This window comes from Heloderma suspectum, chromosome 4 (genome assembly GCF_057233095.1).
Source record: "Heloderma suspectum isolate Gila_16-S chromosome 4, 16-S_ref, whole genome shotgun sequence".
Lineage (NCBI taxonomy): Eukaryota > Metazoa > Chordata > Lepidosauria > Squamata > Helodermatidae > Heloderma > Heloderma suspectum.
The window spans coordinates 267,435,011-267,459,669 of record NC_139461.1 but is presented as its reverse complement, the minus strand read 5'-3'; the positions used below and the strand labels follow the sequence as shown (position 1 = coordinate 267,459,669).

Here is a 24,659-nt window from a genome sequence, read left to right as displayed (position 1 = left end):
TGAAGGGTGCCAGGTTGGGGAAGCCTATGCTAGGGCGATACTTCAAGGCAGCAAGGCTGAACTCGCCAGTGACAACTTTGCATACAGAGGGTGCCCGGCTCAATTGCTGGTATCTGCAGGTAGGACTGGGAAATTCTGTCTGCAACCCTGAAGAGATGCTGCTAGTCACTGTAGACAATACTGAGCTAGTCAGGCCCAACGGTCTGACCTGGTATAAGGCAGCTTCCTATAGTGTAGCATGGTGGATAAGAAGCTAAGCTATGTACTTACTAGGAAATCCCAAGTTTAAATCTAGCCTTAGGCAAATTGTGGTGTAGTGCTAGTGTGGTGTAGTGGCTAGAGCGTTGGACTGGGAATTGGGAGATCCGGGTTCTAGTCCCCACTTGCCCATGGAAGTTCGCTGGGTGACTTTGGGCCAGTCACAGACTGTGAGCCCTACCTACCTCACAGGGTTGTTGTTGTGAGGATAAAATGGAATGGATTATGTATGCCGCTTTGGGTTCCGTAAGGAGGAAAAAGGGTGGGATATAAATGTAATAAATTAATAGCTAGTTCTTAGCTCAGCCTCATCTGCATTATGGGGACCTTTTCAGGATTGCTGTAGAGATTACTAAGGTAATGTAGTCCTGTTATACAGGCCTGGTTCACATATAACGAACCCAGGAAGATAACCCATAGTTTGCTGTTGGGTTGTGAACTCTGGATTGCTTGCAGTTAACAACCCATAGTTAAACCACAGTGCAAGGTTCATACATAAGAACCACCCACGATTCAATGGCAACCCATACTCAGCCCTTACTCTACGTTGTCCTTATGTGCAAATCTGGTAAAAAAAAATGTGGCTTATTCAGGAACATAGGCAGCCCAGCTAGTGTCATGTTAAACAGGGATAGAAGGTTTAAGCTCCCACAATAGAAAGTATCTTGTTTGAAGTACTTCCCAGGTTGGTGTTAGCAACAACATCTGGGATCACCTTTCACGTAGTTGCCCACTCACATTTGTATATGAAAAGATAACTCTTGCTCACGTGAGAATGAGCTCACAAACTGAGGACCACCGGCGTAATACATAAGAATATCTTTAAAATTTATTTGACTAATTGTGTTACATTCAATATCTGATGTGTTTCTTCTGGACAAAGAGTTGGCATAAATACAAACAAGCCTTTGTGCCTTCCCTAAACAAGAGATAAAGTACTAGAGACAGAGGAACATAGCTTCACATCTTTGTATTTACAGTCTGCCTTTACAACTTAGTGCTAGGAATATTTACAGAAAATACAGTAAGAACAAAAAGATCATGTCTTGGCAACATACAGAACTTTATACACAATTGTACATGATTTTTAAGCAAATGGTATCTACCCATCTCCTTCCAAGCACTCCTGCAAGAACCCTGTCATCCTTCAAAGACACTTTTTAACAATTGTATAATCATCACTGAGTCACATTTATATTTTTGTTCACTATTTATGTTGAATTGTAGTCCTATAATCCTCCTAGGCGGAATATTCTAAACACCATATGACAATTGTATACCTCCCTGTTGGAAGTGACTACAAATAATGGGCAGCCCAATCCTCAAGGCACTCCTATCAGCTCATGACCCAATGAGGTAAATAGAGCTTGTGTTGAGGATTGGAAGCAAGCTTTGTTTTCTACAGTTGCTTTACAGCTGCTCTGCATACAAAATAGCTACTTTTTCAGACATGATTTCCTTCAGCTCACTCCTTGTTTGATTTTTTGCTTTTCATTCAAAATACCCTTGAAGGACTTGCTTAAGAAAGGTGATTTAGATTCCTTAAATGGAAACTCTTTATTAAAAAGGTACTAAAACTGAGTTTTCGTACAGAAGTGCTGTGAAGATTACTATATTTTACCTCTTCAATTTATATTAGCATAATGTTTTATTAAGAGGACTGTGAACATAACATCTTTGTGATAGAAACAGACTAGATAAATATTTGTAGCCCTAATATTGTATCTCTTGAAGAGATTAGAGTGAAAACAAATAATCCATAGTAATTAAAATAACCAAACAAAATGGTAATAGGAAACAAGCAGCATAAATGGTAGGAAACAAATTTGATTTAGAAATGTCTATTCTTTTAATTATCCTGTTGGATGTTATTCCAAACGAAAGCTGGAAATGTAAAGGTTATCCTGATGGTTCCTTTATGTATGATCAAGACTGATGTCTCATTTGACTTAATAGAACCCATTTTTTCAAATGCAACCACCTTTAGAGAAGTTCTAGAAATAACATTTTATTGCCATCAGTCAACAGCTCTGCACAGGTGACAGGAAGTTATCAGTGCATTTGGAAGCCTTCTCTTTTACACACATACAAAAACAGACAACCAGCATCTGAACAGAAGGACCACATCATACACAACATCTGGGAGAACACAGTGAAAGTGAGCCCTTACGTATTTCCATTAATTGCTCAGTGCAGTTTGGAGGGATCGCTGCTGCATTTCCCTCCTTAGCACTTTTGATTCTGCTTACAAAAGTAGTAATACATGCAAATTTAGGCCTCAACACTGAGTCTACTTCTGTGCTGTTAAGTATATATTCAAAGTCAGGAGGACTTATCCACATGCAAGTGGATTCAAGACAGCATGCCTGTTTGGAGACCTTTTGAAATATAAACTAAATTAAGGCTGCTTCAGATTATAAAGTTTGGTCAAGTCTTAGGGATAAATACAGACATGCATAATAGAAAGGTTCTCCTGGAGGAATGAAAAAAAAAAACCTTTACAAGTACAAGTGATTCTTGTCGTTTAATGGCAGAGTTTAATAAACTAAAAGTTACTGAAGAGCAGACCTTTAAACTTGGAAGGAGATAATTAAAATATATTTATTTAAAGTCTTGAATACCAAGTTGGCCATGCCTCTAACCCAGCTCAAAAACAATTGTAGGTTTAAGATATTTCTTTCCTACCTGTGTAACTCAAAAAGATGGTGTGGCAGGTCATTAGTCATAATATGAACTAGTGACTTTGCCCAGTGTACATATATGATTCAAGCAATTATAGCCATGTTGGCAGTTTATTTTTGTATGCAGACACTCAACTGCTCAACCATGTTAATGACAGTTTTTGTGGTACACATGCACTGGTCATGCCATTTAATTCATGGACTAAATGTGACAGGTCATCTTATAGATCTGAACAGTACCTAAGAGAGTGTACAGTTAAGCTAGGTTCTCATCCACTAGGTCAGCTTTCCCAATCTGGTGCCCTCTAGATGTTTTGGATTACAACTCCAAGCATCCCTGACCACTGGCCATGTTGGATGGTGCTGATGGGAGTTGAAGTCCAGAATATCTGGCACCAGGCTGGGGAAGGTTGCACTAGGTTATTACTGGCAGATGTTCAGTATCAAGGACAAGGAGCTATACAAATGTAAGTTTACCCTGGATCCTCACTGGCAGTGCTATTTGCTGTTCCAGTCCTGTGCATTAGTTAAGCAGAAAAACCAAGCATGCCAGACATTTGGAGGGACTTTTATTATGTGCCCTTATTTTTCATATAGCGGCATCTAGATCTGCACCTACAAGCTGACAGCCACTATCATGCTAGATCAGTGTAAACAGCACATCCATTGCTCAATCTTCTCTAAGAAACCCAAAGCCTTTAGGTTGCTTCACAGGGGTGACTTTTCTCTTCAAAAAGGCCACAGTGGTAGCTTTTATGAACAAAATGTATCTCTGACAGAAGAACGTTGTGTAATGAAAGTCTCTTTATTACACCAGTTATGCTCCTAATACTGCTGCAAAGAGTAGCTTTAACATATACATGCTCACTGGTAATCCATGTAAAGCTACTAAATTTCCCATATTTTCTTTGCTGAGCTCTTGTTCACAAAGTGCTCCACACCTAGCCACTTGTTTCTTTGGCATGATTCAACCATACGAAAGGATATGAAATACTGTTGCTGTAGGCCAGTTTCAAAGTAGCTTTTCCCTAGGATCTTAACAATTCCAAGTTTAACTTTTGCCCTTTCTATTGATGGATATCGTTTGCTTCCTGCCCTCAAATATCTCTTTGCATATCAACATTTAGAAAGATATATGCGTGAGTTTTATGGCCAACACGTAAATTAAAGATTTTTAAAGCTCTATGCCATGCACACTGGAAACATTAGATATAAAAAAAGGAAACGGCACAGATAAGTGGCAGTCAACTGTTTTGCAAAAGACTTTAAATATTGTCATCAACAAAACAGAGTTGACATTCACATTCTGTGCTATATGCCTACTTGGGCATGGAAATTGAATATACCACGTTCATTCGTTTTATAGATGAAAGAGGCCCAACAACCTATGTTCACTAACACTTGGAGAGAGGTTCACTTGCTGCAGAAAACTACTGGCCATTTGACAGTCGAGGAAAGACAGGTAGCCTGTGTTAGCAAAGATAAACAAATTAAAGCATAACTACTGCATGATCGATTGAGAGCCATCTGCAGATGTATTAATTCTGCAAAGGCATATCCAATATTAGAAGTTAAGGGTTAAATCCAATGTTGTGCTAGTGGATGTTTGCTAGTGTAACAAGACTTCCTCCCTCTCTCTTGCCTCCCTACTACAGCCCTCTGCACCACCCAAAAAACTGCTCCGTAGGGTTTCCCAGCTCTTTGTAGCAGATTTTGAGGGTGCACAGGGGGCTGCAGGAGGTGGAATCACACCCTTTCCCAGTTCCATCAGTGGAATGACACCATTAGCTACAACCCTAATTGTCCTCTAGAATTTTTCAGCTTTGTTTCAGTAGCAGGCTAAGACTTCCAAGGATATTTTATCGGCAACTCAATTATCAATCCTAAGCTATTATGGGGTTCCTACGAAGTGAGTCCCACTGATTTTGGTGGTGTTTGCACCTAAGTGAACACCTACAATTAAGCAATAGTAAAGCAAAAATGGTTTTGGCTCACATGCCTCATATGACTCATGGTAAAAGAAAAAAAGAGTCACACACAGACGGCGCCAAACTGAGTTAGGAACTTAATTCTTACTGGTTTAAGTATCTTACTATAGGATTACTTGGGGTCATATTCTATTGTGATCAATAGGACATATTTCCAAATATGTGTGCTTAGGACTACGTTTGTATTTCTGTTATTTCTGAAAATACAAACAGCCCCTTTTGAATCTGCCTCCCCTGTACAAGTTCTTTCTTGAGGTATGGTTCTTTCAATTCTCTTTTGGAAGAGATAATCTCAATTTGTAAAATGTGTAGGTTGATTTTCAAAATCTTTTATCAGATTTTAAAAAGGTTCTATCAAATAACAATATCCTGGCCTACATTTAAGTATCAACAGCAAGAAAACTCAGTCATCTAACAATTTCTTCTTTAAAGCCACACCCAGATTTCTCCAATGTCAGAAATAAACATTACAGGAGAAACTTGAGTGCCACCACCAAAAAGAGCATCCCAGCAACCTTTTCTCCTCTCCCCTCCAATAATGCCTAATAATACAAAACACAGCAGCCAACGAAGTGAAGGGAAACCAGAGAAACTTGCAGCAATGTCACATCATATGTTTTGTATTACTAGGCATTATTTGGTTGGGGGAAGGGTTGGGAACACTGCTACAGCTGTTTTTTGCAGAAGCCACGAATCTTTTGTAATGTCTATTTCCAGCCTGATATGCTTGCAAAACGGATAAATTTCATTTCCAACAGTTGTGACAATTATGAAGTGTATGGCGGAGCACATACTTAGAAGATAATTTCAAGAACAAATTTTATGATCTGACATTTGACTTGCATGGTTCATCACTTCCAGTGACAGTATATAGCCATGGTCTTCAAAGTCTTATACTCAGTTTGGATAATTCTTTTTAAAAAGGAGCCCACCTCTTTGCAATGAAAAGGTAAAATGTGGGATTTGAAAGGAAGCTTCTGTTCCCTTCTGTAAAGAATGTTTGCACTTCAGAGATCTCTAATTCAGGTTTCATAGTAAACGTGTTTATAGCAAGTTTTCCATCCTTACAGGCAGAGATGGACCAATTACAACTGCATCCATTTCCATGATGAGGGTTTTACATCTTTCTCTAAAAAAGGACAGGTGGAATGTTACTACATAGGCATGCATCTATGTCCCAAAGCTGACAAGGGGCCCAAAATGGATCATTCTTGATATAAAGAAGATAGCTTCTTCTTTGCTCCCTCCCCTTCCCCACAAATAGCTCAGGGCCTTTACCCTGTATAGACCAACAGCAGGCAGGAGGTATAGCAACCTACAAAAGTAAATACACTTTGAGCAGTGGGCCCATGGTACATTCACCTTGGATCTGGAAGTGGAACATAAGCAAGCAACTGAAGATCTCTGGCTTTGGGCTAAACAAAATCTGGTACCAAGCTTGCTTGTATGTGGGAAAGTAAGCCAAACAGACAGCCACACAAAAATGTATTCCAAGGTCATGATCTCTGGAAGGATTTGCCCTTGAGCCTAACCTGCTAGTGAAACAAAGTATGAAATTTCAGATGTTAGTTCTATGCTCAATAACTGGCATTTTATGTGAACATGGGAAATGGTGAGAAGTGCAGTTAACCCTCTCTCTGCTATACATCCACTCTATTGTGTATTACTAAATAATAATTTAGGGTGAAAGCTTGTCCCTCTGCAGCCGCTGGTGGTATGAAGCTGTACTCAAAAGGTTCATAGGGTGGGAGCCTATATTGAATCCTCATTGCTTCCTTGCAGTAGAAGCAGAAGTCATGCTCAGGTTGTGGTTTCTTTACACAGGAGTTCCAAGATGGGGAAGGTTGTTTTTTTTTTAATTACCGTAGACACCAAGTTCTTATCTAATTGTTCAGGGAGGATATTGGTCTAAGGATTGCAGCTTTTGAGCCCAACCTCCTGGAAAAGAGAGGTATAAAACTCTGGCTCCAGCTGTTTGTTCCTGTATTTATTGACAATGTCAGCTATTTTCTGTTTTCGACGAACATGAGGGGGATTGTACGAGTCACTTTCCAGCCTTTTTCTTCGACAAATATTTATTACTGTCTGTCTCACTAAGAAACCTTAAATGAAAAAAAGAACAAAGTTAATGCTGCTTACTCCTCCCAGGAAGTTTGTTTTTCAGACTGATGTCAAAGGAAAATCTTCAATACTTTACAGGCTTTATAGGCTGTAGAGGTCGATTTGAAATGTGTCCATGCTACTCCACCTTTATAGCAGCAGTATGGCTCCCCTAGACCTTCTTTTTTCTATCCCTTAGAAAATACTTTCCCAAGGCTGGGAAAAAGGAAGTCAAAAGTGGTATTTGAGCACACCACCAGCATACATGTAATTCATCCACGTATGCTCTGTGGTCCCTCTAGACATGGCCACAGTTGCTGAGCGTCCCAAACAAAGCCTCCCAAGGTTGCCTCTTTTACTGGAAAAAATGTCCAAGGAAGATACTTTTGTAAAAAGAGAAAGAAGGGTACTTTTCTTTCCAGACAGATCTGTAGCATCACTTGTAGCCTGGTGCTGGTGTGGTAAGGGTCCCTAATATCATGGCACTGATTTCATAGCCTAACAGAGGCCAGCAAGTCAATCATCAAATGTTAATTCAGAAGACTTACCTAAAGCTCTCCTGCTAACTATCATCCCATCCACCAGTGGGATGACCATGTTGAATTTCCCAGTAGCTCCTTGCACTTTTACCCTGAATAATCCAGTATTTAGGGGATGGATGAAAATCACTGGAACTTCTTTTTCAGGAGTAGTGGACCTTAAATAAACAAAGGTTACCAATATAAGTAAACATTAAGGATAAAACTGTGGCAATAACTTTGACAAGCTTCATTTTTCAAAATTAAAACAAAATGAGAAGATAGCTACACCTTGAATGTTGCTTTCCCCAGCACAAAAAAAAGGACAAAATCTAGGTGATATCACAACTATGTTGCCATCTATATAGGAGGTGCACAGGCTAGCACTTAATGAACACAAAAGTCAGTGGGAAGCAGGAGATGGACCAGAAGTGAGCTGCAAGTCCAAGAAATGAGAGCTCCCTGTGTGTGGTCTAGCCACAAGCTATGGAACCACTAGAGAGAAGGGAACCCAAAATGAGTACAAATGTAAGAATGCAACAAGAGCCATGTTGGATCAAACCAAACATCCATGTAGTCCAGCATTCTGTTCACACAGTGGCCAACCAGCTGCTTGTGGGAAATAATGGGTGCAATGTCACCCTCCCGCTCATGTTCCCCAGCAACTGGTGTACAAAGGTGTGCTACCTCCGATACTGGAAGTAGCATATAGCCATCAGTAGCCATTGCTAGCCTTATTCTCCATGAATTTGTCTAATCCCCTTTTAAACCCATTCAAACTGATGGCCATCACTACATCTTGTCGTAGAGAATTCCACAGTTTAGCTACGCAATGTGCGAATAAATGCTTCCTGTTATTTGTCCTAAATCTCTTGCCAATCAGCTTCATGGGATGATCTCGGGTTCTAGTATTATGAGAGAGGGAGAAAAATGTCTCCCTATCCACTTTCTTCACACCATGCATAATTTTGTACACTTCTTATCATGTCTCCCTTTAGTCGCCTTTTCTCTAAGCTAAACATTCCCGGATGTTGTAACCTGTTGTCATAGGGGAGATGCTCCAGCTCATCATTTTAGTTGTCCTTTTCTGCACTTTTTCCAACTCTATAACATCTTTTTTAGGTAAGGTGATCAGAACTGTACATACTATTCCAAGTGTGGTGGGACCATAGATCTGTATAAGGGCAGTATGATACTGGCAGTTTTATTTTTGATTCCTTTCCTAATTATGCCTAAAATGGAATTTGTCTCTTTCACAGCAGACATATACTGGGTTGACCTCTGCATTGAGCTGTCCACCACAACCATAAGATCTCTTTCGTGGTCAGTCACCGTTAGCTCAGATCTCATCAGCTTATATGTGGTTGGGATTTTTTTGCCCCAATGTGTATCACTTTACACTTACTTACATTGAACTACATTTGCCATTTTGATGCTCATTCTCTCAGTTTGGAGATATCCTTTTGGAGCTCTTTGCAATTCCTTTTTGTTTTAATCACCCAAAATAATTTGGTGTCATCAGCAAACTTTGTCATCTTGCTGCTCACTCCAAACCTCAGATCATTTATCAACAAATTGACAACTACTGGTCCCAATACAAAGATAATTATGGGACCCCACTGTTTACTTCCCTCCACTGGGAGAATTTACCATTAATTCCTGTTCTCTGTTTTCTGTTCTTTAACCAGTTACTAATTTGTAAGAGGACCTCTCCTCTTATTCCATGACTGCCAAGTTTGGTGAAGGACTTTGTCAAAAGCCTTTTGGAAGTCCAAGTATACAGTGTCTACTGGATTGCCCCTGTTCACATATTTATTGACATTTTCAAAGAACTTTAAAAGAGAGGACTTATTTGTGGAAGCCATGTTGATTCTTTTTTAGCAGGGCTTGTCCTTTTATATGCTTGCTAACTTTATCTTTAACAAAACTTTCATTTCATTTACCCAGAACAGACACTGAGCTAACCGGCCTGTAATTTCTCAGATCCACTGGACCAAGAGACTCATGTATCTTAGGGCACAGCTACATGAGCATTAGAACAGCTGTTTCATGGGCCCACACCATGAGTAAAACACACTTGTAATATTTGAAAGTGGAAGAAGTGCTGTGTACCCACCCACACATTCCTGACTCATGAATCTCTGCTTCAGCAACAAGCAACACACACCTCCCATAGTTGCTGGGGCTAAGATTGGTGAGCACCCAGCTAACATGCTGTATGTGTGTACACTACTTCCAAGAGTGAAGGAAATACTAAAAAGTAATGTGAACTTGCCCTAGAAGTTATTCACAATCAGTACAGCTGGAAAGATAGAGAAAATCAGTCTTACCTCAATGAAGTGCTGCTATTTGTTGTAGTTTCTACTCCAGTGCTGGTCTCTGAAACCAAGTCAGAGAGAGGGAAGTTCTCTGCAAGAAAAGGATATTCATAATGGGCTAAATAGTCAGGTAAATTTCTTTTGCAGGTACCAAGAAAAGTGACAAGAGAACACATAAAATGAGAAAGCAAGTCAAATTAAGTGATTAGTATTTAAATCTAACCCCTTCATGGATCACTGCCTTGTTGTGGCGAAAGGGCTTGCGTAACTCAGTGAAGCCATAAGCTATGCCGTGCAGGGCCACCCAAGATGGACAGGTCATGGCGGAGAGTTCTGACAAAATGTGGTCCACTGGAGAAGGAAATGGCAACCCACTCCAGTATTCTTGCCAAGAAAACCCCATGGAACGTATCACAAGGCTAAAAGATATGACGCCGGAAGATGAGCCCCTCAGGTCGGAAGGTGTCCAATACACTACTGGGGAAGAGCAGAGGGAATTTCAAGTAGCGCCAGAAAGAGTGAAGCGACTGGGCCAAAGCTGGAAGGACACTCAGCTGTGGATGGGTCTGGTGGTGAAAAGAAAATCTGATGCTGTAAAGAACAATATTGTTTAGGAACCTGGAGATCAATGAATCAAGGTAAGCTGGAGGTGGTCAAACATGAGATGGCAAGACTGAACATCGACATCTTGGGAATCAGCGAACTAAAATGGACAAGCATGGGCAAATTTAATTCAGGTGACCATCATATCTACTACTGTGGGCAAGAATCCCTTAGAGGAAATGGAGTAGCACTCATAGTCAACAAAAGGGTGGGAAAAGCAGTACTGGGGAACAATCTCAAAAACGATAGAATGATCTCAGTACGAATCCAAGGCAAACCATTCAACATCACAGTAATTCAAGTCTATGCCCCAACCACTGAGGCCGAAGAAGCTGAGGATGATCGGTTCTATGAAGACCTACAACACCTTCTAGAACTAACACCAGAAAAAGATGTCCTTTTCACCATAGGGGATTGGAATGCCAAAGTAGGAAGTCAAGAAATTACTGGGATAACAGGCAAGCATGGCCTTGGTGTACAAAATGAAGCAGGACAAAGGCTAATAGAGCTTTGCCAAGAGAACATGCTGATTTTATTTTTTATTTATTTATTGCATTTATACCCCGCCTTTCTCCCTCTCGCAAGGAACTCAAGGCGGCTTACATTATCCTCCTCCTCACCATTGTATCCTCACAACAACAACCCTGTGAGGTAGGTTGGGCTGAGAGTCTGTGACTGGCCCAAAGTCACCCAGTGAGCTTCCATGGCCAAGTGGGGACTAGAACCCGGATCTCCCGGCTCCCAGTCCGTCACTCTCACCACTACACTACACTGATCATAGCAAATACTCTTTTCCAACAGCAGAAGAGGCGACTCTACACATGGACATCACCAGATGGTCAATATCGAAATCAGATTGATTATGTACTTTGCAGTCAAAGATGGAGAAGCTCTATACAGTCAGTAAAAACAAGACCTGGAGCTGACTGTGGCTCAGATCATGAGCTGCTTCTTGCAAAATTCCGGCTGAAATTGAAGAACGTAGGGAAAACCACTAAACCATTCAGGTATGACCTAAATAATATCCCTGATGAATATACAGTGGAGGTGAGGAACAGATTTCAGGGATTAGACCTGATAGACAGAGTGCCTGAGGAACTATGGACGGAGGTCCGTAACATTGTTCAGGAGGCAGCAACTCAATCCATCCCAAAGAAAAAGAAATGCAAGAAAGCAAAATGGCTGTCTGATGAGGCTTTACAAGTAGCTAAGGAAAGAAGGGAAGTGAAAAGCAAGGGAGAAAGGGGAAGATATATCCAACTGAATGCAGAGTTCCAGAGAATAGCAAGGAGAGACAAGAAGGCCTTCTTAAATGAACAATGCAAAGAAATCGAGGAAAACAATAGAAGAGGAAAGACTAGAGATCTTTTCAAGAAAATCAGAGATCTCAAGGGAACGTTTTGTGCAAAGATGGGCATGATAAAGGACAAAGAAGGCAGGGACCTAACAGAAGCAGATGAGATTAAGAAGAGGTGGAAAAAATACACAGAAGAACTATACAGGAAAGATCTGAATGTCCCTGATAGCCATGATAGTGCGCTCACTGAACTTGAGCTGGACATCCTAGAGAGTGAAGTCAAGTGGGCCTTAGGAAGCATTACTAACAACAAAGCTGGCAGAGATGACAGTATTCCAGCTGAGCGATTTAAAATCCTAAAAGATGAAGCTGTTAAAGTGCTGCACTCAATATGCCAACAAATTTGGAACACTCAACAGTGGCCACAAGACTGGAAAAGGTCAGTTTACATTCCAATTCCAAAGAAGGGCAATGCCAAATAGTGTTCAAAGTACCGTACAACTGCGCTCATTTCACATGCCAGCAAGGTGATGCTCAAAATCCTACAAGCTAGGCTTCAGCAGTATGTGAACCAAGAACTACCAGAAGTACAAGCTGGGTTTCAAAGAGATCAAATCGCCAACATTCGCTGGAGCATGGAGAAAGCAAGAGAATTCCAGAAAAACGTCTATTTCTGCTTTATTGACTACGCTAAAGCCTTTGATTGTGTGGATCACAACAAACTGTGGCAAATTCTTCAAGAGATGGGAGTACCAGACCACCTTACCTGTCTCCTGAGAAACCTGTATGAGGGTCAAGAAGCAACAGTAAGAACCAGACATGGAACAACCGATGGTTCAAAATTGGGAAAGGAGTACGACAAGGCTGCATATTGTCACCCTGCTTATTTAACTTATATGCAGAGTACATCATGAGAAACGCCGGGTTGGATGAATCACAGGTCGGAATTAAGATTGTTGGGGGAATTATCAACAACCTCAGATACGCAAACAATACCACCCTAATGGCAGAAAGTGAAGAGGATCTAAAGAGCCTCTTGTTGAGGGTGAAAGAGGAGAGTGCAAAAGCTGGTTTGAAACTCAACATTAAAAAAACGAAGATCATGGCATCTGGCCGCATCACGTCCTGGCATACAGAAGGGGAAGAAATGGAAGCAGTGACAGATTTTATTTTCTTGGGCTCCAAGATCACCGCAGACGGTGACTGTAGCCATGAAATTAAAAGACGCTTGCTCCTTGGGAGGAAAGCTATGGCAAACCTAGACAGCATAGTAAGAAGCAGAGACATCACCTTGACGACAAAGTTCCGTCTAATCAAAGCTAAGGTTTTCCCAGTAGTAATGTATGGCTGTGAGAGCTGGACTATAAGGAAGGCTGAGCGCCGAAGAATTGATGCTTTCGAACTGTGGTGCTGGAGCAGACTCTTACGAGTCCCCTGGACTGCAAGGAGGTCAAATCAGTCAATCCTAAAGGAAATCAACCCTGACTGCTCATTGGAAGGACAGATCTTGAAACTGAAGCTCAAATATTTTGGCCACCTAATGCGAAGAGAAAACTCCCTGGAAAAGACCCTGATGCTGGGAAAGATTGAAGGCAAAAGGAGAAGGGGACGGCAGAGGATGAGATGGCTAGATAGCATCACCAATGCAATGAATATGAACTTGAGCACGCTCCAGGAGAGAGCGGAGGACAGGAAGGCCTGGTGTGCTATGGTCCATGGGGTCATGAAGAGTCGGACACGACTTAACAACTGAACAACAAAATTTAAATCTAAAGATAACTAGAATTTGACTCAATGCTACTTAAGCCCATCCACTCTTTGCAATAAAAACCCAAAATTCACGCACCTATATCATCATAACGTTCAACCCAAACCACATAGACCTTGGTTTCGGGTCCCAGTGGGGGAATAGCTCGACACCGTGGCAACTTCTTTGATCTGGAAGTTGGACTGAGCTGTTGTAGATAGAAAAATAAATAATCAAAATTACAGATGTGCATTCCATCTGCCTTATTCTAAAAGTTTCAGGACAATAATCTACAGCACATATGGTCTATTATGAACACTTTTCTAGAAAGGAATTTCTTCTGCCTCATACCCACTAAACATTTCATTGGTGAAAAGCCCAAGCCCAAGCCTGAATATTTCCCATGAGTTTAGAATTCTTTGCTTTTAGTTTCTCATGCCCAATAGCAATGGATGCACATTTGCTTGGGGGAATTTCCCCAGGTACAAAATAATGCACTTTAAGAGTTCTCTAAATAAGATATCTATACCATAAAAAAGCAACCTTGGGGGAAAGGTATGAACTGTGTGCCAATGACAGGATTTATCATGCTAAAAACTGCACAGGAAGGCCCTTAGTAATTGCAGAGTAACAGAAAACATGCTCCTACAAAACTGTTCTGATTTCTGAATTAAATATTGTTGCAACTAGTCTGTCATGAACTCAATATTATGTAATTACAGGAGTTGTTTATCCTGGCATAAGACCAACACTTGTATATAAAATTCAACCCTTCATTGGTCAATATAGAATTAACTTGCCCTCTGTGAAGAACTGATATTGTCTGTATGATTGGGGAAGAGCTCAAGTGTCAGTGCTGGCTGCTTTAGTATCCCAGGTAGGAGATCCATATTGGAGTCACTTTCCTGGTCCGAGGCATTACTTTCCAATGAATCCGCTGAAAGACAAAAGGGAGAAGTGCACGGGCTGCAACCACATTTTGGATGTAATGGTTGGCAGCTTATTGACCAACAGCACTTTCCCACAATGAAGTCAATGTACATTAACAGTGTCGCTGGGACATCTTCTGCATATAGCCTGCATATTTCCTCCAGGAGGAGCTAATCAACACTAACAAAATACATTATTGTAATTAAGATCCTCCCAATTTTCCCAGTACATGTATAGTCATACCTGATTCCATTGTATTCATGCAATTGTAATGCAAAGATAGGAGCATAAAAAGCTGCTTTATACCAGGGTGAAATTATTAGACCATCTAGCCCAGTAACTGTCAATTCTCAGTGACAGCAGCTCTCTAGGGTCTTATACAGAGGTCTTTCCTGTTGCCTACTACCTGGTCCTTTGAAATGGAAACGATTGAACCTTTGACTTTCTCCATGCAAAGCATGTGCTCTACCACTGAGCTATGGCTCCTCCCCACATAAGAATATGCACATTACCTACAGGCCATAGTACTCTGAAGGTGACCTAAGAGCTTGTATTTGAGATCTGAACCTCTCTAGGAACTTTGGGTTGTGTCTCGTTTTACAGTAGAAATGGTTACATATTAAGAATGTAGCAGGTAACCACTTAACAAGAGAGATGGCGGCTTGCTTGTTTGCAATGTGTAGACTACAGAAATGTGCACAGAGAGCTGAAGCCACGTGTGGCTCCCTACAACATATTTCTGAAGCACAGAGCAGGAAAAATCTCATTGTACCTATAACAAGTTGCAAGGTATAGGTGGGTGCACACGCTTTTCATGTGCACCTTCTACTGCAATATGTACTGCAGTCCTAATATGAATCCTGAGATATCTTTGGATCAGCTACAGAACCAACAGAAACATACACACAGCACACTTACATAAGGACTCCACAGGCGACGGAACAACAAAAGCTATTTCAGTAAGAGCATCTGCATAATATAGTGCTTTCTTTTGCCCATTGAAGATACTTGCCCCAATGTCTTCTGAAGAGATTATTTCATCTGAGAATGAAAGAAACAAAAGGGAAGTCAGAGGGAAGGTCTTCCTGTCTGGTTATACACTTTGTCAACAGAAACAAAGTTGTGTTTCTCAAGGATTTTTTTAGCTCTTCCTCCTGCTTTAACAATTACTCTAGCTTCCACGCCATCCACCCCAAACCCATGGTGAATCATCTGTTCCAAGCAGAGACACAGTTGTGTGTATACCACCTGCTGGTATGTCCAAGGAACTTTGGATTGGGGGCACTAATCTTAACACAGACATAAGAAGAGCAATAGTGAAGGATCTCTCTGGTCCTCTCCTTCCTAATGCCATGCATAAAGAAACAGTCTAATAACAATGTGGCAACTCTGTGCCCCCTTCTTCCCAAATCACATTGGAATGATGGCACAGTGAACAGGCAGTCACCCCCTCCCTCCAAATCCAATGCAGATCAGTGAGGATCCTCTGCAGGGAGCATTCAATTGGCTGGAGGATGAGGAGGATCTGCTTCAGCATCTTATTTCTCCCTGGAACATTAAGATCAAGGACAAGTTAATGACACAAAGTATTAAAGCAGACAGAGCACTCCACAGAAGTTTCTCACCTTGCTCAGATACCTCATCATCACAGAAGCTGTTAATGGACCAGCTAGTTGAAACATGCCCTGTCCATCCAGGGTGCTTTCCCACATCAACTGACCAGCCAAGAGAAAGCAAGAACTCTAGGAAATGTGGCTGAACATTTCTGGAAGACTCTACATTCTTCAAAATCTGGAAAGAGAAAAAGACCAGCATTGCAGAAAGAACAGAAGGCTATGCATGTACTTAAAAAAAAAAGAAAAAAAGCAGCATTATCTTCCCCACTTTTAAGGTGTTTGCAAGTGCTGTCCTGAAGTATGAAGCCATCTAGTTAGCACAAAAAGATGAGAACTGACTGTACTGTACAAGTAGTCCATATCAACCAGGAAGGTAGCCCAGGCCTGTGTGTATGCCACCTATTCTAAGAGAAAGAGCAAAGAAAGACTTCAGATGTAATGATCTCGGTCCAATAAACCATGGTTTATCAGACCAGGAATGAGCCTTGTGTCAGTGCATTTCCTCTTCACCCTTTGCATGCCCAGCATCAGTGTTGATATTGTAGCTTGTTAAACCAAGTTTCTCATGATAACCAAACCAGGAAGCTATGGTGTAGGCAATGCATATTAACCAGGATCAGAGCCTGGTTTGATAGGCTCATTTCAAGGGAGTATTTAAACCACAGTTTTCCAGTTCAGACATCATGGGAAACTTCGGTTTAACAAAACCATTATATCTTCCTTGAACCTAGGTTCATCAGGGGAGGAAGCTTGTTCTCAAACTGTGGTTTATTAGACCAAGATCATTATGTCTAAAGTGGGCCAATGTGTTACTGGGTATGCACCAACTTATGAAAAACACAAAGCTTTTTTTCTTTTTTTAAACATTTCTACTCCTAATAGTAGTAAAGATATCACCCGGTGTGAGCACAACCTGCTGAAGTTTAAGACGCCAGACAAGTTCCAAAACACCACTTCCAGAAGTTGGGGACTGAGACTTAGGTGTTCTACAGAACTTTTTGCTCTTCCCCATGACTAGTAGAACCAGAGTAACTTAAGTTAAAATAGCATATGTATGCACAATAAATGTTTTATACAAATGTGCATAATTTATACAGACTACAAAATCCAGCTATTTTTAGCAAAGAATATGTATTATCATACAGAATTTTGATTTCTGTCTCTTTTAAAACACAACCCTGGCATAGCCCTATTCTTTTACAGAAGTACTTCTCAGATAACTGACAGTGACATTACTGCAGTCTACAGCAAAGGTCTGAAGGGAAAATAATGAAGTTTAAAAAGTGTTCTATACGCTATAATGATCCTTGAGGACAAAGGACAGGTCTCTGTTTGTGAAATTCTGTAAAGAGGAACGTACGTTGATGATGCTATGTAAATGAACAACATGTTTAATTTCAGTTGGCCTGGACACTGGGCCTCATAGCATTGGCCCAGTGCTATGTGCACAAGCTGGGAAAAGCCAAGCAAGGCCTCAGGCTTGCACATTCCCCCACTCTTCTCTCCTCTCGCAGCCAGGAGGACAGCTTCAGAAGAGTTCGGTTTCACTTTTACTGAATCGGGCTTAGTGTTACTTTCAAACCAGGTATCCTGGATTAAAATAAACTCTAGTAAGTTGCTAAATGAGCCAACGTCAAAACATGGATTCAAAAGCTGGCTTATTAAACTAAGGTTTGTTTTAAACCAGTTTTACTAGTTTGAATTCAGTGGAAGTGTAACTAAACTCTGCTAAGCCCTCCTCCTGGCAGCAGGAAAGGATGGGAAAGGAGCACGCGAATCTAAAGCTTTGCTCAGGCTTGTTTCAGCTTGTGCATGTAGCACTAAACCATGGCATAGCATTACATGCAAACCAGCAAGAAAACTGCGTGTGTAAAGCATCACATCACAGCTTTACTGTGTTCTCAGGGCTTATAAAGATTACACATTTCCAGTGATGTGAAAGCTGCGCTCTTGTACTCCTCTAGGCTGCCCAGAATATGTATCTCTACTGCATTCTGTACCACGTACTCTCACCAATTAGTACTGATGTTTAAAGTAAAAGGAAACCTAAAGCAAATTAGCATGCCACTTACTTCTTGGCTTGTTTTTTGGCCTGCCTTCATATAGAAAATGAAAACTGTATCAAAAGGACGACATGGCAGCAAATCCAGGTAACCAATGTCATCAAAAAATCCAGGTAGAGAAGAATCAAGTGCAATCAGGTGGGGAGGCAGTCTGCTGTTAGCAGGTTCCTAACAAAGAAGCAATACGGCTTTTATACCTCTACATAATCTCCTTTTGTAGTTATCTATGAACTATAATGAGCTACTTAAATTTGTTACTATGCAATAAACTTGTTCAATAAGATGCAGCTCTTTCGCTTGATTGGGGAAGAGCTCACGTCAGCAGTCCCAGAGCATAGTGTGAAGGCACATGATACATTAACCTTCCTAAAGCTAAGCAGATCTCGATCTGGTCAACGTCTGTATGGCAGACTACCTGGGAACTGTCCTGAGTTCCAAGATGGAACTGCCCTGAGTTCCATGATGGAAGAAAAGTGGAATATTTATATAAGGAATAGGTAAATAAATGCAAACTGTGAAGGGAAAAAACAGTATGATAGGTTGCTTTTCTGAATTTGCTGGTAAAATAATAATGCATTTTTCCTAGAAGATTATTAAAGAAGATATGCATATATAACCTTTTCTTATCACCTAGAGGGAGATATGCAAAAAATAAACAAAAAATAAATAAAAAGCAACTGTACTAATTACTAACATAGTTAAAGTAAGACAATACAGAACAAGGGAACAAGCAGCTCATTGAAAGTCTGATGTATGAGACTCTCTCATTCCTAACCCCACCCATAGTCTTACATCCACATAGGCAAATGCTATCACAATGGTCAATTCTTTCTGAAAATGACTTACATAAATCTTTTACTGTTTTATTGTTCTGCTTTACTGTATAAGCTCTGCCTAATGTACATTGTAAGTTGTTGGAACCAATGTTAAATAATAGTTGCATTGACTCTAACAGTGCGTGTGTTTCAAGCAAACTGCATACTATCAAGTGAAGTCTCCAGTCACCTTCAGGGCTTCCAGTGACAGAAAACCAAAGTGAGAGAGGAAGAGGCGTGCCGTTTGGAACTCCTGAGCAGGAGGTGGTGGCTTACACTCCGTGACTGGATCAGGGAAATTCTTCTTTCTCCAGTCATCCTCCATCTGCTGATCTATAGACTTCTCATAAAGAACTTGCTGATCCATACCATTTCTCAGCTTCTCATGCCGCTCCTCCAGCTGAAACATATTTAAAATCCTCATTTCAGACATCAAAAATTGCTGAGTGCAATAGCAGCCTACGAAAAGTGGTAGCACCTCATTTAATAAGCCAGACAGTACTGAAGCTGAGTGCCAGTAAAAGCTGCTCCAATTTTGTTCCAGCATTCTGTCTAATAAAATTCTGACCACTGATGTTCATCAATTGCTAGGTTACAAGAGATGAAAGCACCTGCTGTTCAGCACCTGCACAGTGACTCTCCTAAATCAGTGCCTGATTCCAAAGAACAACTGCAACAAATGTTAATAGAACCAACAGGCTGACTGACTTTTCACCTTCACGGGATAAAGCCCCTTTACTCTGCTGTTTGTCCCGCCTCCCAGCCTCTAGCCTCATCATTTCTCTCCCCTCAACTTCATTAGCTCACTTTTGACAAGCCAGGCTACCATGGCAGCCATTATGTGACTAGCCACAACCTCCACGGGAGCCATTTTGTGGTGGTGCCCACAGCAGTTTCTTAAATTCCTAAATGTACCCATGGGTCCAAAATGCTTGGGGACCCCTGTTCTACATCTCTGCATATTTACTGTGAATGTCTGCAAAGGATTCTGCAAGTGCATTTTGCTGAACCATGATAAGGCAAGTTTCCCAACCACGGGAGCTCTGTAAGCTCTTACAAGGCAGCTGGGTGCACAGGGACGTTGGGGGGAGGGATGTATGTGCACGGCTGCGCACCCACATCATCTCTCCACTTCAGTTCTACTTGTGTACAGACGAATGCCTGCACAGGGCTAAGAACAATAGGATATTCCATCCCAAACTGGCAGCAACAGCTGCTTCAGCAACCCTTGACTTAGCTTATATGTCCAGCGGGCAGGGAGAATGTCAATAATGGGGCTGCTGAAATGGACACGGTGCACCATGTGCTTCCTTTTTGTCGGAGAGGTTGAAATGAATGCAGACAAAGCAGTAAAGGTTGCTGAGTAGAATGCCACTCCTCCTCAAGTGGAATGTAGAGCCGCTTTTGTTGAGCAACACACACAGGAAATGCATAAAAATACTATAAACCTCTTACTTCCTCAGTAACTATTTCATGCAAGTCTGGAATGCTCAGATCTGCTTTCACAAAAGGGATCTTGTCCACTTCCTCAGGAAACGGCCTGTGTTTCACGCTATATTTGAGTCCAACATCATTTTTAGGTGTAGGACGAGGTTCTGGGACAAACATCTGTTTTAAGGAAGGGAACAATCTCATGACTTATTTTAAATTTGTCAAACACTTCATGATAATTCAGCAGCAATAATTTATTGTTGAAGCAGATACCAAGAGAGGTGTTTGGGGTGCGGAGAGGGTGGGTTTAGGCTGAGTCATTCTTCTAGGTTATTACTAAACTAACAGCAATCATTTAAAGTAGCTTTGCTAATGGTTTATTTCATCCTACATTAGAAATTCTGTTTTGATTTTGATCGTCTCTGCCTGGGCCCTAACATATCCCAAATCAGAACAGAAAGATCAAGGAGGCAAATATGAAAAGGTATAGATCTAGAATGAGTTCTGCTTTTAACATCTTTTGGGAACAAGAGTACATGCTGGCAAGTCACACCCATGCCTGAAGATATAAACATTTGTACAAGTATACATGCAGGTATTCTTATATTAAGTTTGTGTACATCTGAAGATATGGATGTTAATTCACACAGGTGCAACCATTATCTCTAAACTGTATGAAAGCAGTTCTAAAGATTCTTTGGAAACTATATTGCTTGTTTATACTCTTGTCTTAAGGCAGTCTTTTCAGCTTTTCCATAATAGTACAGCAAATATTGACCAGTTTTACTGTGTATTACAGAAGAACCTTTTGGAATAAAGGCCACATGCAACTGAAGATAATTAATATGAAAATTGTGCCTATGAGGAATATTTTCTTTTAGTCAGCTGAACTTGATATTTGGCAAAACACAGCCCCAAATTAAACAATACAAAAATTGCTACAGGTAAATTTTAATGCATATTCCAACTGTACCTAGGCTCACAAAGGGTAGATTGCTACTATTCAATATTATGAAGTTGCGTAACTGTTAAATGGGACACTTGAACAAACTCACAAATGTTCTATGTCTATGTATGCATATGATTGTACACACACGTGCATATGTCACCAGGAAGATACAGGGGAGAGATATAATCCCTACTCAGATAATTCAGGTCTTCTCAATGAATGAAATTGCCATCTCCTCACTGCTGTGGAAAGTAGCAGGGGGTGGGGTGGGGAATAGATACTGCTGCACTAAATCCAACTGGAAACTTAAATAAATTAAGGGGAACTAAAACTAGTAACTCTTTACATTAAGGCTCTGGACATTTATTAGAGCTGTTTGGAGATGGATTTGTAACACAGCAAACTGTTTTCACTATGGGCTTTGATAAAGACCTTTTGATTTGATTTGGCTCCTCTTGGCAAAAGGCAAAGCTGCTGGGCCCATGCATGTCTTCCAGACATCCCACGGATCAAAATTGTGACTGAAGGAAAAAAGTCATCTGAAGAAGAAACACATTTGCATATTAACAGTGAGAAATTAAACATGAAACTGTGCATACGTAAGCAGATAAAGAAAAACTTTATCTGGTAGTAAGTAGTCAGTCCTACTACCTGCAGCTTTGCAAGCTCAATAAACCAGGCTCAATTGTAAATAAGAACATAATTCTTCCCTTTTCATGCAGGACAAGCATGCAGTTGTGGGGTAGGGGTGGCAGAATTGCTGGGCTCCCCCATTACAAAGAGGGACTAAGAAGCTCTTTCTAATTTACCAGGTAGACAAAAAGAGATGGATGGGTCAGCAGGCTGGCTCACAATGTCTCCAATATAGAATAACCTGATACAATAAACAGAACTTTCCTGGGGTCCCAGATCCAACAGCCAGACTGCTTTACCCAGAGTAACAAAAAATAGACCCAAATTGTGTTTAACTAGCTTGAATACCTGCAATGCAACTAAGGAGGTGTTTACTGTTTTGTCAAACTAATTCAGATCTAGCAAGAATTCATGTAGCATAGTAGCTAAGGCTGAGCTATAAACCAGAAAGTATCCAGTTCAAATCTCATAAGAACATAAGAGCCCTGCTGGATAAGTCAAAGGCTTATCTAAGTCCAAAATTCTGTTCTCATAGGGGCAACCCAGATGCCTATGAGAAGCTTACAAGCAGGACATGAGTGTAATAGCACCCTTCTGCTCATGTTTCCCAGCAACTGGTATTGAGAGGCATATGGCTTCTGATACTGGAGACGGCTGTCATGACTAGTAGCCATTGATAGCCTTATCATCCATGAATGTCCTTCTCTTTCGTGAAGCTACTAAGGCTGCAATCCTATACCCACATACTTGGGATATGTCCCCCTGAACTCAGTGGAGCTTACTTCTGAGTAGACATTCTATGATTGCACTCTAAGTGATTTTAATCCACTATCCCTCAGCCCCCATCCCATCTGCAAAATGGGGATAACAGCACTGACGTATCTTATGGGATTGTTGTAATGATTACTGAGATTATGTATGTGAAGTGCTTTAGATGCTCAAAAAGTATTATTATCTAAGCCCACCTCTTGAAAGCACCATGTATCTAGGAAGGTCATTCTGCACTACTTTCTAACCTAAAAAAAAAAATCAAAATTCCGAGGCAACAAAAGTCATACAAAATATTAATAAATCTGCCTCACTTACATAATTTATTTTGGTTGGAGAACAACATGAGGCACGTTTATTCAAACTGAGAGCTTGCTTAAGGGCAAGAAATAAAGAGAAGTAGTTTGCCAGTGTTCATTATTAACATCATTTAAGTTTTTACTTCCCAGAGAAAAATAATGGTAAAACCTGTATCCGAAAACACTAATTAGTCCCAGTTTAAAGCTTTAGCACTTCCCTCTTCAAACCCTCTCTCATTAGTACACCAACTGCACGTATCTAGATTTTGGTTGCATATTCACATTTGTTTAAATTCTAACTGTGGAACTCCTTTTCTAGGTTGGCTCATTTTGTTCTGAACCTGTTAGGGTTTAGATGGCATGGTAAACCTGTTCCATTTCAGAGATGGGCTAAATGATTAATGGTATATTATCCACTGCGTTTGTAGATTATTAATTGCCTTTTTTTGGTTGGTTCTGGCTTCTGTGCTGGCTGCTGCTGCTTAGTTTGATATTGATTTATATTGCTTTTATTATGTTTTTTCCCACTGTGTTAATCCCTGGCAGGTCAAAAGGCAGGGTATAAATATTTAAATAATTTATTTTAAAGGATGACAGTAGATTCGGATATTGATCTACAGAGCTGCAAAACCAGAGATTTCACTATCCACAGGTCTCTCACCAGCTATAGCTTTAAGAAAAGATGTTTAAATCTAAAAAAAATTTCAGAGATGTTTTTAACATTACAGTCTAATGAAAGTGTGGCACTGAAAATGAACAAACATCTGGAGAATATGGCAGGCAGGATTTTGCATACCCAGTGATTGGATGTGTTCAGATGATCATCTTTTGGTTTAATATGCTGAGTTACGAACAAATCTTTTGTTCACACCCTTCACAGAGTGAGCAAATAAACCAGAAAGCTTCTAACTGTCCATAGTTTTCTGTTTTCTTCAAACCACGAAACTATGGTTACCAGCTTCAGAACAAGGAAGGATATTCAAACAGAGATAGCATTGCCTGAAATGGGCCATTATGTAAGCATTCTTGGGTCCACTGTCTGAACATTTACTATGGCAGAGTTGCACAATACTCCACAGTTCTGCAGAATATTCTGTAAAGCAGGATATCAGTGTAATGAGATACACTGGCGATGGAGCAAATTTTGCTCTAATCCTATCAATGACTGTGACATACCTACTTGAGAAGGCATAACGTGGATTTACTCACTTTGCTCATTCCCTAAGGGTTGCTCCAACATTGCAAGGATGACACTGTTGTCCAGGACAAAGTAGCGGAAGCTATATTTGTTTATGGAAGGCAGACCGGAGTATTTAATTAAGGTGACCTCGTTCACTAAGCTGCAAGGGGAGGCAGGGCCACTGGGTGAAGGAAAAGCTCCAAGTATTTGCATGATGCTGTAAACCAAGAGAAAGGTTCAGTCAAAATACACAGTTGCAAAAAAATCCAATCTTACAATGCTGGAGATAGGAACACTTGGATCTATAGCATCTTTTCTGATGATCTGCATTCATAAGAAGTCACAATCCTAGCTAACATAACAAGTGAGGTTCAAAAGACAAGTACAGAAAAAGAAAAAAAAATCTGCTCAGAAGGAAAATCCTTAAAACAAAGAAAGCAAACTCATGTAATCAATATGTATAAA

General features: G+C 40.6%; 1 protein-coding gene across 6 annotated transcripts in view; it reads right to left on the bottom strand.

The window, feature by feature from the left end:
• Window positions 1–6,748: 6,748 nt before the first annotated feature.
• Window positions 6,749–24,659, bottom strand: part of RALGAPB (Ral GTPase activating protein non-catalytic subunit beta) — a 106,635-nt gene continuing 88,724 nt past the window's right edge. For all 6 annotated transcript variants that reach the window (XM_084853773.1, XM_084853774.1, XM_084853775.1 and 3 more), the window contains 12 exons: window positions 24,224–24,411; window positions 21,747–21,853; window positions 20,390–20,542; window positions 19,125–19,334; window positions 18,129–18,287; window positions 16,066–16,231; window positions 15,359–15,481; window positions 14,311–14,447; window positions 13,610–13,718; window positions 9,876–9,954; window positions 7,576–7,724; window positions 6,749–7,029 (listed from right to left, as the gene is read on the bottom strand). In XM_084853773.1, the coding sequence (XP_084709899.1) occupies window positions 6,836–7,029; window positions 7,576–7,724; window positions 9,876–9,954; window positions 13,610–13,718; window positions 14,311–14,447; window positions 15,359–15,481; window positions 16,066–16,231; window positions 18,129–18,287; window positions 19,125–19,334; window positions 20,390–20,542; window positions 21,747–21,853; window positions 24,224–24,411 (1,774 nt within the window). In that variant the 3' untranslated portion in view covers window positions 6,749–6,835. The remainder of the gene's footprint in view (window positions 7,030–7,575; window positions 7,725–9,875; window positions 9,955–13,609; window positions 13,719–14,310; window positions 14,448–15,358; window positions 15,482–16,065; window positions 16,232–18,128; window positions 18,288–19,124; window positions 19,335–20,389; window positions 20,543–21,746; window positions 21,854–24,223; window positions 24,412–24,659) is intronic.